Source organism: Amblyomma americanum, chromosome 8 (assembly GCF_052857255.1).
Source record: "Amblyomma americanum isolate KBUSLIRL-KWMA chromosome 8, ASM5285725v1, whole genome shotgun sequence".
NCBI classification, from domain to species: Eukaryota; Metazoa; Arthropoda; class Arachnida; order Ixodida; family Ixodidae; genus Amblyomma; species Amblyomma americanum.
In genome coordinates this window covers 139258933-139276949 of record NC_135504.1, presented here as the reverse complement: position 1 = coordinate 139276949, position 18017 = coordinate 139258933, and the positions used below count along the sequence as shown (strand labels likewise).

The window sequence follows — 18017 nt, the reverse complement described above, 5'->3', positions numbered from 1 at the left end:
AATCTAAGGAATGTAATCTAAGCAGTGCCACATCGCAGTGGGGCATCCCACCAGTAATGAGAAGTAAATAAAGCCTTAGGAGCAATGGAAAGGCAGAAAGCAGCTGGGGAGGATAAGGTAACAGCAGATCTGTTGAAGTACGGAGGCGGGACAGCGCTAGAAAAACTAGCCACCCTGAATAAGCAATGCCTTATGACCTTGACTGTACCAGAAGCTTGGAAGAACGCTAACATTATCCTAATTGATAAGAAAGGAGACATCAAGGACTTGAAATATTACAGACCGATCAGCTTACCGTAGCTTGCCATTCGTTGCCTATAAGGTATTTACTAAGGTGATGCTAATAGAGTCAGGACAACCTTAAACTTCATTCAACGAAATGATCAGGCAGGTTTTCATAAAGGATACTCGACAATGCACCATATTCACAATATCAATCAGGTGGTTGAGGAATGCGCAGAATATAACCACCACCTATATATAGTTTTCATTCACTGCAAGAAAGCATTTGACTCAGTGGTAACCTTAGCAGTCATGCAGGCATTGCGTAATCAGGGTGCACAAGAGCCTTATGTCAAAATACTTGAAGATTTTTACAACTACATAGCTACCATAGTCCTCCATAAAGTCAGCAATAAAATTCCAATAAGGCAGGGCATCAGGCAGGGAGACACGATCTTGCCAATGCTATTCACGGCCTGTTTACAGGAGTTATTCCGAGGCCTGGATTGGGAGCAGTTGGGGATAAGAGTTCGTGGAGAATACCCAAGTAATCTGCAATTCGCTGATGACGTTGCCTTACTTAGTCACTGAGGAGATGAACAGATGAACTGCAAAGTATGATCAATGAGTTTGACAGGTAGAGCAGAACGGAAGGTCTAGATGTTAGCATGCAGAAAACCAAAGTAATGTTCAACTAATTGGTAGCGAGGTGCTGGAAGTAGTAAAGGAATATGTCTACTTAGGGCAGACAATGACCGCTGATCCGGATCGTGATAGGGAAGTAGCTAGAAGAATAAGAATGGGGTGGAGCGCATACGGCAGATTCTCTTAGATCATGAATGGCAGTTTACCAATATCCCTCATGAGAAAAGTATACAACAGCTGTATCTTACCGGTACTCACCTATGGGGCAGAAACCTGGAGGCTAACGAAAAGGGTTCAACTTAAGTTAAGGGCAACGCAGCTATGAAAAGAAAATGATAGGTGTAACGTTAAGAGACCAGAAGCTGGCAGAGTGGGTGGAGGAACAAACGCGTTTTAATGACACTCTAGTCGAAATCAAGAGAAAGAAAAGGGCTTAGGCAGGGCTTGTAATGTGAAGGCAAGATAACCGCTGGTCCTTAAGGGTAACGGAGAGGGTTCCAAGAGAAGGCAAGCGTAGTAGGGAGTGACAGATGGTTAGGTGGGGGGATGAGATTAACAAGTTCACAGGCATAGGTTGGTGCAGCTGGCAAAGGACCGGGTTAATTGGAGAGACATGGGAGAGGCCTTTGCCCTGCAGTGGCCGTAGTCAGGCTGTGGATTGTGGTGGTAACATCCTTTTCCCTGTTTTTGCCTGCGTAGCCTGCCATAAACTTTCTAGTTCTTTTCCTCGATTTCGTGTCCATGATTTCACTGTACAAATACCTGAAGACTTTGGCTGCCCACCTCTTCTGCATATCTTTTATTATTGTCTTTCTTTAAACATTATTTTGCTCTGTTTCCTATGCCTCAAAGGACAACGGACCCATACGCCCCTGTACAGCTGTCCTTGTTGTCTTTCCTTAGGCCCCTGAAGCTAATCTGCCCACATCTGTTTTTAAGTCTGCAATGCAGAGCAAGCACCATCTGGTGGGTCAAATGGAAACCGTGGTTATGCATCAAAAGCCTTATTAGTTGTTAGTTTTGTCAAGAGACAAACTTCTAATTTTGCTGGCAAGTCTTGAGACAGAGAAAAAAACGAAGTTTTCGCAGAGGCAGCTTGTTTCACTGCCCTCCTGTTTATGTAAGACTATTTACTTACAAGAGAACCTTAGGAACTATACTGAGACATAGCTCAGTTTTAATACAGTATACATCTTCTACTTAGCAGTATAAGGCTCAAAAGTTGTAATATTATATGTAACTGCTCATTATTTTTGAAGCTCATTTTTCGTGTGGGCTACACTCAAGCTTTCATGTGGTCTTCCTTTTAGTCGGGAAGGGAATCTCATGTTTAAATTTTTTTCTTGCAGGAGCACAAGAAAATAATTTATTACTACCCCGAAGATGCTGAACAGGATGTGAAATTGCGGAATGTTGGCATTTGCGAGGCACTCGTGAATTTTACTCAGTGAGTGATTGTGAACATCAATCCACTCTTTTGCAGGGCATGTTAACGCATTGATTAGTACTAGCAAGGGCAATGTGGCAGGCGGGAGCAGTGATGTTGCCATCGCTGGCTAACAGAGGGGTGGCACTACAGTCATCCTCTTTTTAAAATGTGAAGCTTAGGACCACCGAACTCTGACTGTCTCTGCTGTGCCCTTGCACATTGTGCATGTATTTAGTATTGACACATAATACATGGCAGACAATCAAACGTGGCCAAACTTAATTCAGTCAAATGCTTGATTTCAGCGGGTAAGACTTGCATGTCCATGAGTTTGCATGAAACTTGCAAGCACCAAAATCAGTTCAGTAGGCTTTCTTACTTAAAGGGTAACTCCTTCGTTTATTGTACCTCCGCATAGTTTACTGAAACTTTCAGGATAAGTTCTGCACAGTTTTCTGATCATTTGTGCCAAATTTCACTGCTGGGCAACGTCTTGTTGCAGCCCAAATGAATTTAACAATGATTCATTTCGTGGCCTCAATCTGGGCAGTTTCTACAGGCAGCCTTGCCTTTGTGACATCACAGTTTGGCGTGCTCGTTTACATTCGCTCTGTGTTTGCTGAAGGACAAAATTGTGCTTTTGCTTTTGGGGGTACGCTATCTGGGCGCCGTGCGGTGTAACGTGCTCCGCATGGACTCCCACTCTTTCGCCAATTTCTGGCGTTTTTATGAAGCCAGTGGTCCAGGACCATGTTTTCAGAGGTCAATGAAGGCATCCGTCACCACCTGTCATTGGTTTTTGGAAGGCTTTCGGCATTTTCCACCCTCTTTAGGGCGTTTTCCTGCCAGCCCCGAGAGCCCACGGTTGGGCCTAACGCTTCGCAGTGCTAGGCTTACCACGTGGTTGGCGCCGACTCTACCCAAGGTGGAGTACGCTGTGCAAGGGGAGGAGATATCCCCGGACAAATTCAACGCCTAGCATTGGGAGACCGTTTTGCAGTTTCACGACCGACATCGAGCCAGGAAGGAGCTCGCAAGTCCGCCAAACGCTAGTACCGCCACGTCCACGATAAACCAATCTGGCGGTGCTGCTGCCAAGTCAGCCGTCAAGAATTCGCAGCTGCAACGCCGACCGCCCAGAAAAGAGCAGCCGCCGCTGCCATGGCTTCCAGTCGATGACTACATGATTGTGGTGAGGCCACGGGGCGGACTTAGCCTCCGCGTGGTCGGGACGCCAACCATCTTCACCGCCGTATGCCGAGCACTCGGTCTCAACTACCAAGAGGCATTGAAGACAGACCTTCTTCGTGTTAATCCAGTGAACAATGCGTTCACAATTAGTACTCTGGTGGATACCAGAGCACAGAAGTATGTCACTCTGAAGAATCTGCAACTCGAAGACCAGACCTTCGAGATGAGTGCCTACCTCTCACCCCCGGACGAGTCCTTCCGAGGAATCATATACCAAGCCCACAGCAGTGAAAACTACAAGGAGATCATGGATGGCCTGATCCCATTCAATCCAACCCTTCCGATCGTGGATGCCCGGCAGCTGTGAAAGACCACCTCGATCCTCATAACCTTCACGGGAACCAAGGTGCCCCGGTCTCTGTGCTTCCGAGAAGGCATGCACATCTGCTACCCATTCTACAGCAAAGTTTAGTCGTGTTTCAACTGTCGTAACACCAGTCATCGCATTGACGTTTGCCCGAAAGCAAAGACGAATCTCTGTCACTGGTGCGGGGAGAACGACCCTCCGAAAGAAGACCCGCACTGCATCATCTGCAGCGGCTCCCACCTCACGGGGAACAAGATATGCAAGTACCGCTTCATACATCCTAAGCCCAGCAAGAGAAAGAGTCAAGACCAAGATGAGCTGTTCTGTGAGGACGGCCAAGGATCCTCATCAGGTGGACGCCGCTCCCGGAGGAGATCAAGATCCAACTGCAGCCACCGGAACCAGACTCGGGGCAGTGGCTACCGGAGGAGCCGGAGCCGATCCATGTCCTTCCCACCACTTTAAGAAGGACGCGGGAGACAGGGAGGACCAGCTGTCGGCAGGCCGAGAGAAAAGAAGGTGAGCTGGGCACACGTGGCCTCCCAATCTGAACAAAGTACATCTGTGGATTCGGAGCTGCAGGTCTTAAGAGATGAGAATAGGCAGCTTAAGGCTAGCTTAGACGCAGTATACGCCGAGCTCCGCATGATTAGGGGGAACTCCTCGAGTTCTCCCCCGGATGCAGGGTGCTCCAGTGCAGTTTCGATATCAACAGAGACACCCTCTTCAGCCTCGGAAGTGTCGTCTTCCCCTGCATCATCTCCCCAACGCAGCCCTAATGCAAAAAAGAGGGCACTCTCAGCAGATAAGGAAACGGCAACCGAGCTCCCCTCTTCCAAGCCTTCGCTAACAAGATTGAGGAACGCCTCACAGCGTTCATGGATCAAGTCAATTCCCGCATGGTCGAGCGTTTTAACGCTTTCTCAACCCAGATTAATGGCCGCATGGATGCTATAGAAACGCGTATCAGTAATATTGAGGCCACACAAGCCACCACTATTAATGAGGTAAAAACCCTGAAGGAAAGAGTGGATGCCCTCTCTGCTTTGGGACCATCTGCTCCCTTGCCGAATGGTAGCTCCCAGCCCCAGAGATCTGACCCCATTAACCAAGCCAGACACCGCCATGGCGGTCAACCATTAAGTAATAAGTGTATGGCAGTGGAATTGCACGGGCTTTCGCGCTAAGCGGGACAATCTGCAATTTTGTATCATGAACCTGGGACCAGAAGCTCCGGATGTGATAGCTCTGCAGGAGGCCCGTTGCGAAGTCAAACTGTCGGGTTATAAGTCATTTTCTCCTCCAGATATAGTTAAACCATACACGGCTGTCCTCGTTCAGATTAATCTGACCGCAATAACACACCCGCTCGACGGCACTGACTTGGACTGCCTCTTGATTGAGCTCCTCCCGCAAAAGAGAGGCCTCTGCTACTTATACATCCTTAACGAGTACAGTAATCCAAAAGCTGACCACCCCCCAATTATCGTGGCCCTAAATAATGCGGTCATGCAGGCTGGATCCTCTCCACTCCTGGTGGTGGGGGATTTCAATGCACATAACACAGCTTGGGGATACAAGAGGAATAATAAGAAGGGTGCGCATTTATGGAACCACATAGAAGACACGCGTTTCACCTTAAGGGAGCAAACTGCTTCTGACACTATTGACAACCTGGAGGATTGGGCCTCGAGTCTCATACAGGATGTGGAGAATACCACCGACGAGATTCCCTCTCCGGAGGAAATCTCGACGGTGGATAGTTGCCTCCTCCATATGTGGCAAGTGTACCAGAGCCTTCAGAGGAGACGGCTCACTCAACAACACAATCGTAAGCTGCGCCTAAGAGTAGGTCGGCTAGCTAAGGACATCGAAAGCCATGCACAGAACTTGGCCAAGCAGCACTGGGGCCAGGTTTGCGATCAAATGAGCAGTAAACTGGGACTGAAGGACACGTGGCTTTTGCTGCACTATCTTTTAGACCCAGAGAACTGCAAGTCCGCCCACAGGAAGGACATAATACGTATCCTTCACGAGAACCCCCTTCCGGATGACGATCTTCTGGAGAAGCTGAGAAATAGATACTTAGACATGTCCCCTCAGGAACCCCTCCCGAGCTATGAGGGTATCGCCAATCCTGAACTGGACGAGGAAATTGCGGAGTCAGAAGTGCGAGCAGCCCTTCACAGACTCCGTAGTTTTTCCGCTCCTGGCAAGGATGGAGTCACAAATCGCACCCTGCGCAACCTCGACGGGAAGTCAGTGAGGGCGCTCAACGACTTCATGAACAAATGCTGGCGGGAAGGGAAACTCCCTCAAACCTGGAAGCACGCGAAAGTTGTCTTCATTCCGAAACCTGGCAAGAAGCTAGTGTTACAGAATCTCAGACCCATCTCACTTACATCTTGCATGGGTAAGCTGATGGAGCATGTGATCCTCAACCGCCTCCAGAACCACATGGACACGAACAGTCTCTTTCCAGACACCATGCTAGGCTTCAGACCCCATCTCTCGACCAAAGACACTATTTCATTTCATTTCATTTTATTACCTTAAAGACCCCTCGCGGGGTATTACATAAGGGGTGGGATTAGCAGGAAAAGGCACAAAACAATACCATTAGTGATCATGAACAAAAAATGTTGTTTAGATTGTTTGCAAATGATGAAGGACAGGTGATGTCGACGATGTGCTGGGGAAGGCCGTTCCAATCCTTAGCTGCACGGGGGAAGAAGGAGGCTGAAAAAGTAACAGTTCGGGCACGTGGGCGAAAAACTTGAAGCGTGTGGCTAGTGCGATGAGAAATGTATGATGCTGGCGTGATGTAAGGGGCACGGTTAAGTGATGAGTAAAAGAACTTGTGGTACAGTGATAGCGTGGCAATGCGACGACGAACGGAAAGAGGCGATAGTGCTGATTTGGTTTTTAAGGCTGAAACACTGACGTCGTAAGAGTAAGAAGAATGAATGAACCTTGTAGCGCGGTTTTGAACGGCTTCTAGATCGTTTACGAGGTTAATATGATGCGGGTCCCATATGGCGGATACATATTCAAGTTTAGGTCTAATGAGCGACTTGTAGGCGAGCAATTTCACGTGATGTGAGGTGAGGCGAAGGTGACGTTTAAGAAATCCCAGAGTTTTGTTAGCCGATGATATCACGTTAGTAACATGTGCATTCCATGTTAGGTCGTTAGATAATGTGACGCCTAAGTATTTGAAAGATGATACAGATTCTACGAACTCGTTAGCGATTTTGTATTGGAAGGCATGAGTCTTTTTGCGACGGGTGATGGAAAGAAGCTTGCATTTGCTAGGGTTGAGGGTCATAAGCCAATCTGCGCACCACTGTTCAATTTGGTTAAGGTCCTGCTGGAGGGCTTCATGATCAGTTATGTTTGTTACTTGGCGGTAAATTACGCAGTCGTCAGCGAACATTCGAATTTGGCAGGATACGTATTGAGGGAGATCATTAATATATATTAAAAACAATAGGGGTGCAAGAACAGAGCCTTGTGGGACGCCGGATGTTACAGGGAGAGAGTTGGAAGACTGGTTATTTACAATGACTGACTGAATGCTTCACATTTCGGAAGAAGTGCTTAGCCCAATCCATAAGAAGAGAACTAGGGCCATCCTGGCTCTTGATCTCACTAAGGCATTCGACAATGTCGACCACGAGGCAATACTAACCTCTCTCTCCGGACTCAATGTAGGTGAACAAGTCCATAGCTATATCAAAGCCTTCCTGTCTGACAGGACGGCGGAGATACAGATAGGGTCTCTGCAATCTGACGCCTTCCCCCTAGGTAGTAGAGGAACCCCGCAAGGGTCGGTACTCTCGCCTTTCCTCTTTAACATCACCCTAATCCCGATGGCTAGAGCTCTCTCGGCCATCCCCTACCTCTCACACTCTCTTTATGCCGACGATGTCACTCTATGGGTCACGACGGGCAGGGATGGAGAAATGGAGGAGACATTGCAGGCAGCGGCTGACACCATCGTCCACTATGCTGGTAGTGTTGGTCTTTCATGTTCCCCTCAGAAATCTGAGCTCTTGGTGATCAGGGGTCGCCCTTTGCCCAAAAGCACTCCCCCACCCTTTTTAGTGCATGTAGACAGGGTCCTGATTCCCGAGGTAGCTACCCTTCGTGTTCTAGGCATGCACATTCAAAACAAGGGTAGGAATACCGTCACTCTAAACAAACTCATTGCGTCAGCCAGACAAACAGATTAATCAGGCGTATTGCAAACAAAGACAAGGGTATGAAGGAGGCGCACCTCAGGGAATTGGTTCAGGCGTTCGTCCTGAGTGGTATTGTCTACTCTATACCTTACTTATATCTCCATCAATCAGAAAAGGACAAAGTAGAGTGCCTCATCAGGCAAATCTACAAATCCGCCCTTCATCTCCCAAGTGTACATCCATTGAGAGACTTCTATAGCTAGGGATGCATAATACAACGACGGAACTGGTGGAAGCCCATCATGTGGCTCAGTACGAGCGTCTATCAAGAACCTCGGCGGGAAGAAGTATGCTGCGAGAATTGCAGATTGGATACGAATCCAGTCCCGTAGGCCAGCTCCCCACCGATATACACAAACAGCTCTATATTAATGCCATCCCCAAGAAGAAGAAAGGGAATTTTAATGAAAGAAAGGCGGAGAGGTCGGCCGGTGGTAACAGGGCCCTGGCCTGCTACTCCACACAGGGGAAAGGGAAGAGGAGGAAAAGGAAAGTGTGAATGAAGGCTGTGGCCTGCCCAAACATGAGGTTGGCCAGGGAACGCATGGTCATGTATCACAACATAAATATGCACTATCATAATAATAGACTTAAATACCCACCCCCCGATAAGTCTTTGACCAAACCTCAGCAGGTGGCCTGGAGACAACTCCAGACAGACACTTTCCCCAACCCTTATAAAAACTCCATTATGTATCCGGGAGTATTCTTGCCCCAGTGTAAGCTATGTGGTCAAGATAGGGCCGACTTAGCTCATATACTGCATGAATGTCCACGGGACACACCGCCGATGGACCTGCAGCTCTTGAATCGCGAAGAATGGGAGGTTGCGGTGCTCAGCTCCGACCCGAAGACCAATTCCGGGCCGTGAGCCGAGCTTTGGAAGTCACCGAGCGCCAAGGGCTCCTGGCCACATCACGCGACCAGCAGTGAAGCAGGGAAAGAAGAAAAGCGCAATGGAGACCCCACTCGATCTACGAAAGAGCACCTTTGAATGAATCTTGACGAAAATAAAGTTTTTACCGCCACCACCACCACTTTTGTTTTTGATAACTTCAGACAGATAATGATGTAAGCTACAGTGGCCAGTTAGCAAATTGAAGTGCGCATAGTAAATTTTTAGACAGTATCTGTCACAACATAGTTTGGCATGTCGTGACTTCATAGTTCGGCTGAAACCCAGTATAGGTTTCAGTTTCTTGGTTTCTGCTATTTTAAACTATTTCTACTCGGTATATTGCAAAGCAGTTTTTTGTGCCGGAGAGAGGGTTCTCTAAAGAATGTGATGCAATTATCAACTCAAATTGTTCGAATAACCCCCGAAGTTGCCTGGAGGTAACTTTATTCATGATATCACACAATATTATTATAGCTGAAGACTCCTGTGCTGACCTGTGGGTAATGAGAAGGTTGTGACTGCTCTTGTTGGGAAGAGGAAGTGGTACCCATTTTGGCACTGTAGCCTCCTTTGTTGGGATAATCTTTCAGTTTGGTTCAAAAATCATTGTTTGCAATAACAGCTCAATTTTTCAGGGTTGCTGCAGCAGGCATTGTGCAATGGCTGGAGTGAAATCAAGGCCTAATACTTCTCTTCTAATTGAAAGAAACACTTGTGTGTGGCCAGGCACCTAATGTCGTGACGAACATGTCTGGATCTCAGGCCTGCTTTCAGCAGTGATCAGTTGCAGTGAGGCTGCTGCGTTAGGCATTGCAACGGAGACATAAAGAGCTGTGGGCACTACAGTGCCCTCCTATTTCACCTTCACTGTGCGATAAGATTCTCAAGCTATAGAAGTGTTGTTGGCTGAAAGTGAACTGGTTTTGTGACTTTTTTTTATTTGATGGCATAAGAGTCCCATGTCACTGCACCCACTGCCGGTGTCACACTGTGCTGCCTGCAAGGCGGCAAGAACCACCTACCGAGGTTGGTACATGGAAGAGCCAGCTGCCAAGGGTGGAAACTTGTGTAAATCGGTATATCGGTGATCCATGAGTGGACAGAGACACAGACCACAGCTGTGACCTGCCATGGTCGGCAGGTGGCAAAGTGGAGATAGGAAAATTTCTATCTCCTCATCTAATGATTTTAGTCAGTTCAAGAGATGTGTCTGGTGATGCATTGCATCTGCAGTCATGCTTCGTATGTGTGCTTTGCACGGTATGTGTGGTTGTGTATGGTAGCTCACACTGACGTTCTTATGTCGCATTGTCGCAGCTAATGGTAATTAGTTGCCCACCGTGTTTATTGGTTTGGCGCATATTGGGAGGTGTTGACACAAATCTGCACTACATGTAAAATTATTCCTCTGACTGCCAAGGTTCAAACGAAAGCCTCTCACTTTCAGCAGCATAGCCATATGTAGTTTACAACATGCTCCTTAAAGTAGGTCATAAAATGCCACCTAGTATGGCGAATAATCCACTTATGATTGGAGTGGCTTGCGTTACATCTCTTTAGGAAGTAGATATGCAAGGTATGTTGCTGGGCAAGTTGGTTGGCATTTACCATTCTTGTTCATCCTCCGTCAGCGCTACCTCTCTAAGAATGTTGGGTAGCTGAGCTTCCTAAACCGATTGCTGCATGAGGCCTCAAACAGGCGTCTGCTCCTTAGCCACTCTGCTCTCAACAGAAAACAATATGAAGTTAGAAAATGGCAGAAAATTTGGAATGCTATTATTTTAATGTGTTAGATTAGAAGGGTCTGTGCAAGCAGAAATAGTGACCGCTGTCTGTCAGTAACCAGTGGCAAGTCCCACCGGGCTAGTAACGAACTTAGTATACTATCTCAGATGTAATGAACCTTAGTATGCCACCTTGGATATAACGACTTTTTGTGTGTTAACCTCAGATGTAACAAACCTAAGTATGCCACCTCGGATATAACTACCTTTTGTATTGTATGTTAACCCCAGATATAACCAACTTTCGTGTCTGGACCTCGAATCTAATGAACCTAAGTGTACCACATCGGATATAGTGAACTTTAGTGTGCCAACCTTGGATATAGCAAATTTTTGGCTGCTAACGCATTCAAACAATCCACTGAGGGTCACCTAAGAGTTTTTGTTAACTAATACTGGTAGTCTCTTTAAGGCTCAACTATAGGAAGTGGCTGGAAAACAATGACAATGACAGGGTCAACAAAAGTAAAAATGCTTTGCTTTGATTGCATGGATTACAGACAGCTACATTGTTTGACGAAAAATTGTGTTATTGCTTGTTCTTGACTTGTTTTCGACTTGTTAGTTATTGTTTTTATGTATTCTAATGCCTCCCTGCTTGGATAGAAATAAATAAATAACTACTATACTTTCACATATGTGTGCCAGGACATTTTCCCCTTCCAAGCCCTGTGAAGTTCTGCACACCCAGAAGACACGGCAGTTTTTCCTCCAGCCCGAGGAAAACTTCTGGATGGTCATGGTATGTCACTTTCACTTGCTTTCACTGTCTCAGCCTAGCATGGTTGGTGGTGGCAACCCAGAGAAAGCACTGTGTGGAAGTATTGAAGCAGAGTACATTAAACTTGTCAAGAAAATGGCACTCTTGTGTAACATTGTTTACTGATGTGATTCCTTTCGTTTCTTTCTTCTTTTGATGATGAGATGAAATTAGAGCACCTTGCATTTCTCTTTTCGGACCTGGGTTGCTTAGTTTTTGTTGCATAGCGCATTAAAGGGCCACAGAAAGGGGTGTTTGAGCTTGGTTTTAAAATGCTTGCACCATGTAGAGTACAGGCCACCGAGCATCCATGCCGCGTACGAGAGCTCAAAAGCGAGCGGGAAATTTACAATAAATTTTTTGAAATTCCCGCTTTCGCACCTCGCCGCGATGCGCGGTGCCGGGCTTCCGCGCGAAAACCTGGCAGACGACGTCACGTCTTGGAAATCACGTCAGCAGCCGGGGGTTATCATTGGTTCACAGCGGCAAATTCTTTCAGACGTCACACGCTACCGCGGCCGCGGCCACTCTGCGGGCGCCACAGCCGGCGGAGGTAAGGGAGGGGCTGAGTGAGTGGGGCTGGTGGAGGAGCGCCGCCGTTTTGGTGTGCAAGAGGAGAGAAAAAGTCGTGAAGACGCGGAAGTTCAAATTTTGTCTGCGTATAACTCAGCTTCCACAAAATGCATTGAAATAATTCTTGCTGGGGGATAATTATGAACCGTCGTCTTTTAACATCCCAGACATATCGCAGTTTTATTGAGACCCCCTTTCTGGGTTCCTTTAAGCAGCCCTTCATGTGGTGCCAGGGTTGACGCTGGTCCTGAAATGGTAAAAGAAAAGCAAAAATTTTGATGTTTCAGAATATAGTCTAAAGTGCCTACCTGCATGGTTTCAAGATATAATGCGACCTCCATCTACTAAAAAAATTTATATATTTGATTCGCCTGAAGCACCAAAATGCAGCAGAGCTTAGCACCCATTGCTTCCTGCAACTGCATCCCTGAGGGCTTCAATCTTGATCCTGTTCAAAAGCTGCAGCTCTTCTCTACATCCTGGTATTGCTCTTTGTTGTGAAATCCTTTCAGAGCACCTACGTTCTGCCATTTTCTGAGGCCTGTACAACGACCTCTGAATGGCTGGCAAATGCATTGTGAATGCGCTTCAAATGCAATTTTCTCAACTTCATATTTTTTGCCAAGATGAATAGCATTACGAAAGTTTTCGGTACGTTTTCATGGCGCAATTTCAATAAATTTTATATAGTTGAATTCAGAAAGGACTAAACTGTGGAACTATACTATTTTTTTATGGCTGATTTAAACATATCAAATATTGTGAACTATACTATCACCTAATTATACTTCATAATTATGGTACTTCAACGTAATTGAACATCTTTATACGATGATGTACCTCAATCATATTACAAATCACATAGCTCCGTATGGCAGGTCGTTAGCTATAGCTCCGTTTCGATTGGAACCAAAAAGTTTTGAGGGAAAGTGTCGTAACACCTTGTAACAAATTACCTAATCAGGCATCAGTAATATTTACGTAATATGGGAACTAATTGAGACATGCTGAAACTAATATGTTTTTTGTAAACAGGACGAAGAAATACATACACACAATTTCGTTACATGATCTCTAATTATAAACATTTTCATTTTAAGACTTGCAGGTCCCATTAAGACGAAGCATGGCAAATAAAATTGTTAATTTAGTCTCAATTTCTGATTTTTCAATTCATTTTTTTTCGTGATCTTCAGTCCTTCCTTTGTCTCACAGGGAAAAATTGCTACGAAATATGCTGCATAAATTTAGAAAAAGCTTTCTTTATGTGTGGTCATCGAAATTTGTGAGTGAATTGCTCTTCTGATGGCCCCGAGCTTTGTGGATTGGGTGGCTTTCCGGTGATGGAGCACTCCCACCTCAAAAGGAGAGATCCGAGATTCCGCTGGACACAGTGCCTCATTTCTCTGACCAGAATGTAATGCAAACGAGGGAATTAGTTAAAGGTTATTTTTTTTATTTTTCAATTTTCTGCAATTGCAATCACTCATCCCTTCGGCTTTTTCGAACAAATGACAGTATAATGATTGTTTTGCACACATATATCCAGAGACAGTGAGGAGTGCATGAAGCTATTCACACCTCTATGTATACGGGCAATAATTTTTGAAAATTATTTTTGTAAGAATTGTTTTCATGTAAATGTGCATTTTTTTGGTGCAAATTTTATTTTCAACTGTGCTGAAGTGTTGTGCTACAGCCAGAAACATTACTTCTTTCCCTTTCAAACACACTGACGTGTCGCTAATCCACTGATCACCTTCTTTTCGAATTAAAAATGCTTCAAGCATTTCATGTTCCAGCGTGCCATGGCTTCTGCCTATAATCTTTATATCTGTTAGCTTTGGTTAACAGTTTTCGCATTCCTTACAGTGCAGATGCAAGTTGGACCATTCTCTACTGACAGTTGTTGTTTGACAGTAGTTTTTGTTCGCGCGCTGTTAACACATCTACTAGTTTGTCCAGTAGTTTGTCCGAGTTGCTAGTTAGCGCCTGTCCTGTCTCCTTTTTTTTTCTTATGTTCAAGTCTTGTGCTACAAAATCTGTTCTTAAATGTCTACTATGAGTGTGTAATGTTGCGCTTGTGATTTTCTTGCCATAACTACGGTTGGAACCAGTTCCATTACCCTTATATGGTATGCATGAGTCGTCTCCTTCTAGAATGTTTAGCACCTTCAGCCAGGTTGCTTGCCATCTATGAGGGTGGGCAGGTTGCAATGTCACAGGGCCATGTGACCTCTCTTGACCAATCAGGGAATGTCGTGACAGAGAAGTGGGAAAGTTTTTGTGATACTGCAACCTAAATACTACTGTATTAATATAATTAGGTGTCTCTCTGTGGTTGTACGTATGCTTGTTTAGTATTTGTCAGTCAACATTTGGAAGTGAAGCTTATGTTCGTCGCCTGATACTACATGTTGCCTATGCTGCATTTTGTTCTAATTAAGCATGCAGCTCCTACTAGCCAGGCGACACATTTTGCTGTGCGTGTGCCTGTTGCATGCAACGTGTCAGTCTTTACAGAGAGTTCCGCGGATCAGTGGAAGGCCCTTCCTTGTCCCCACTGTGTGCAGACGATAGGGCTGCCGACGCAGCAGAAGACACGCAACAACCAGCTGTACGTGGAGCACTTGTCGGATGACATCCAGGACCACGTGTACCAAGCCCTCCTGCAGGGGGTGCACAGGATGTTTCAGGTGGGCCTCTGCAGAGTTGCCCTTTGGCTGCCTCCTCCCCCCCCAACTTATTGTGCTTTCACACATTTTGCATTTTCATGCTTTTTAAAAAGTGCACTACAACCCCCAATCTCAGATTTGGCCATTATTTCTTCTTGCAAAGCCTCTGGGCTGTGAGCAATCTGCCAGCAGGCTTTATGGCCTGCTATGCAAAACACTCTATGGCCGGGAGTGGGTTTCGAACCCGTGGTGGTGCAAACAGATGAGCTTCGCGGGCTAGTGCATTTCACCACTACTGTTGAGCCCACCTGTAATGAACCTGATGGTCACGCTGATTGCGTTCGTTGTATCCAAGATTCGTAGTAAGTGTACTTCCCATGTTGCAGCCAAAGCTACAAAGTCACACAGTGTAAGCTCGTTATGCACTTCGGGTTATTCATACTACAGCCTACTATGGCTTTTTTAAGCTCTCCAGGGCAGTCTTATGCCCCTAGCACTGCTACTCACAAGTTGCTTTATGGACGCAACATAACTAATCACGGGGGAAGCCTGCACGGCAGATAGTGGTAGGTAGGCCTCCTCCTCATCGTCTTCGTCACATTCCTGGCTATGAGAGAGCAATCTTGCTTCGTGTACTAATATTTTCCTCAATGTATGGCTCTCCAAAGTCAGCGTCACTATCCGCACCAACCATGTCATTCCAAGAGAAGGTAAGGCTAGCTGCACATCAACGACGTGCTGCCACAATTTCAATGCATCCGATAACGACAGCATCTTCCATCGTTCCTGGAATATCAAGCACGAACAGGACCTTATATTTTTTTTTTTTATGCCCCTTGGCGATTAAGTCGCCTCTCATCCCCATACCCCCTCTAAATGTATGCCCACTGGAGCACTCGTAAAAGAAAAAAAAAATGTTGCGCATCATCCAGGCCTTTGCGTCGTGCCTATAGCGCACCAGAATGTAGCTTCCAAAGCACTGAACTTTTGCCACTCTTGCCGATGACACATGGCGGCCACCGGTCGCTACTGTCCATGCTCGTGCACACGACGTTAACGCAAAGCTTACTGCACTTTTCTCCAGCACCAGGCGCCGCCTTTCAAGGCATGCGTTTTTGACAACTGCGTCTACGAAAATGTTTCGTCAGCATTCCATACATCGTGTATTATTTTCTCGCCTTTGGATGGTGGCATTCTTCTTTTAGAAAGGAGGAAAGGAGGTCTCATGGAAGCTTGGAGGTGCTCGTCACTCTCCGCTCCTGCAACCCAGGTGAAAATCCTAACTGGTCCAACTGGTTTATGGAACAGATTCCCGGTTCCAACTGCACCAGTTGAAAACCACCTTGATATCATTTGGTGCCAGTTGGAACCATCTGGCAATTTTTTCCATAAATCAGTTGGACCAGTTAGGATTTTTCACCCCGGAAGAAGTCATGGTTTTCAACCCCGGGGCCAAATTTACAGGGAGTCCTCGTTCGCTGTAACTAAGTTATGTGGCCCACTTGTTCTTTGTATCTGATATGCACTGACATTGCCTGAATACATATTTTGGCGGCAGCATCGCCCTCGTTCGTAATAAGCAAGCGTTCATTATAACTGCGGTCGTTATAAGTGGGCTCGGCTGTACATCATCACCGCAGCCGAACATCCCGTGTGTTTGACTGCTAGTCTCTCGCGCTGTGCTTTGCATGTTGCCGTCTTCATCAACTTCCATCCCTGTGCAATGGATCCAGAATACGCCCCTATTGCATTGCTCTCCTAAAACTTGCCTTGAACCAAAACCAAAACTGAAGCGAAGACTGCAGTGCGAGCGCACCTAATTCACATTTGGCCTAACCACACAGAATCATCTGTCTGTCTTTGCAAATGTTAGTGATTGTGCTAGGAGAAAAAATTGCTGATGGCCTAGCTTTGTTAGGCCAGGATATACTTAGCGAAAGCGCGGAGACTTCTGCATCGGAAGAGTGCATTCACTAGCCATTGTGGCGCAGTGGTAGCATCTTCGCCCCAAATGCCAAAGACCCGGGTTCACTTCCGAGCCTCGGCACAGGGCTTTCTTTTTTATTCATTGAGTGTGCAGGGGGTTTCAGTGGTTCTCATAGATGCCGCCACTGAATACATTGGTTAGCGGTTAAGCGTAGGCTCTGTTAAGGCACGTTAATACTCCAGCGCAACGCACGAGCGCGCGCTGCAAGGCGACGTCACGTCCGCCAAAGCGAGATCCTCGATACTCCAACTGCGCATGACCGCCGCGCGTTCCGCGGCTTCGGCGCACTCCGACCGCACTGGCGGACACTTGGAGCACGTCTCTTTTTGCTCTGAGTGCGCCAGCCGCCGCCGGCCCTGCCAGACCAGTTCGGCTCCGCAGCGAGGCGCGCGTTGTGACGTTATGTGCCTCCTTGGAGCACCGCCACGGTGAAATCGCAAGTTTGTGTCCAGTAAAGCTTTTGCTTTAAAAGAAAAAAAGGTTGTCATAAGAGGTTTTTTGCTGCATTTTTTTTCTTGATCTGTTTGTGTTAATGGGAACGAGCAGCTCCAAATGCACCAGTATGGCTGTGTGATGTAGCAACATCTTTTCCTTGTTTTCACCTACTGGCTGCACTCTTTTTTCTTCTGCTTCTTTGATGTCGTTGCCAGAGATAAGGCCAGGCAAGTTATGCCTCCCTAACAGTGAGAATAAAGATGGAATAGACTTCATATTGCATCCGGTCATCGTGCAGAATGTGGAGGGGCTCAGCAAGGTGAGATGTAGCAACCGCAGGATGGTGAGGTCCACAGTTAACCTGTATTTGAGTAGGGAACTGAAGAAACCGGCAAAGAAGAAGCGCATAAATGACCTAACGGTGAGAGGAAAAGTGGAAGAATTGAGGACCTTGCTCAAGAACAGAGGTTCAACAAAGGACGACGACCTTACTGTACAGTTGGTAAACGATAATTTTAGCAGTATAATTTTGGAACAGAACAAGGGGTTAGGGTAGATGGCCAGATAAGCAAAAAAAGAAAGATCTGGTTAAGAAATTCCAAACCACAAAAGCCTGCAACCCCGTTGATAGAGTAGAACTAGTAGAACTTTGGAGGCTAATAACTCTAAGATAAACAATATTAGGAAGTAATAGAGCTTGCTCTAAAGAAGGAACGTTGCCTAAGAGCTGGTCAAGAAGAAACTTGGAACGGGCAAAAATCAAATGTGCATACTAAAAGTAGAAGGTAACGTCATGAGAAAGTGAAA

At 46.3% G+C, this 18017-nt stretch overlaps 1 protein-coding gene across 1 annotated transcript in view; it reads left to right on the top strand.

Annotated features, from left to right (window-relative positions):
• The window catches only part of Ccz1 (vacuolar fusion protein CCZ1), an 88289-nt gene that overhangs the window by 1390 nt on the left and 68882 nt on the right, over positions 1-18017 (top strand). The window contains exons 2-4 of the mRNA XM_077635375.1: positions 2217-2314; positions 11429-11522; positions 14687-14809. Coding sequence (XP_077491501.1) covers positions 2217-2314; positions 11429-11522; positions 14687-14809 — 315 coding nt within the window. The remainder of the gene's footprint in view (positions 1-2216; positions 2315-11428; positions 11523-14686; positions 14810-18017) is intronic.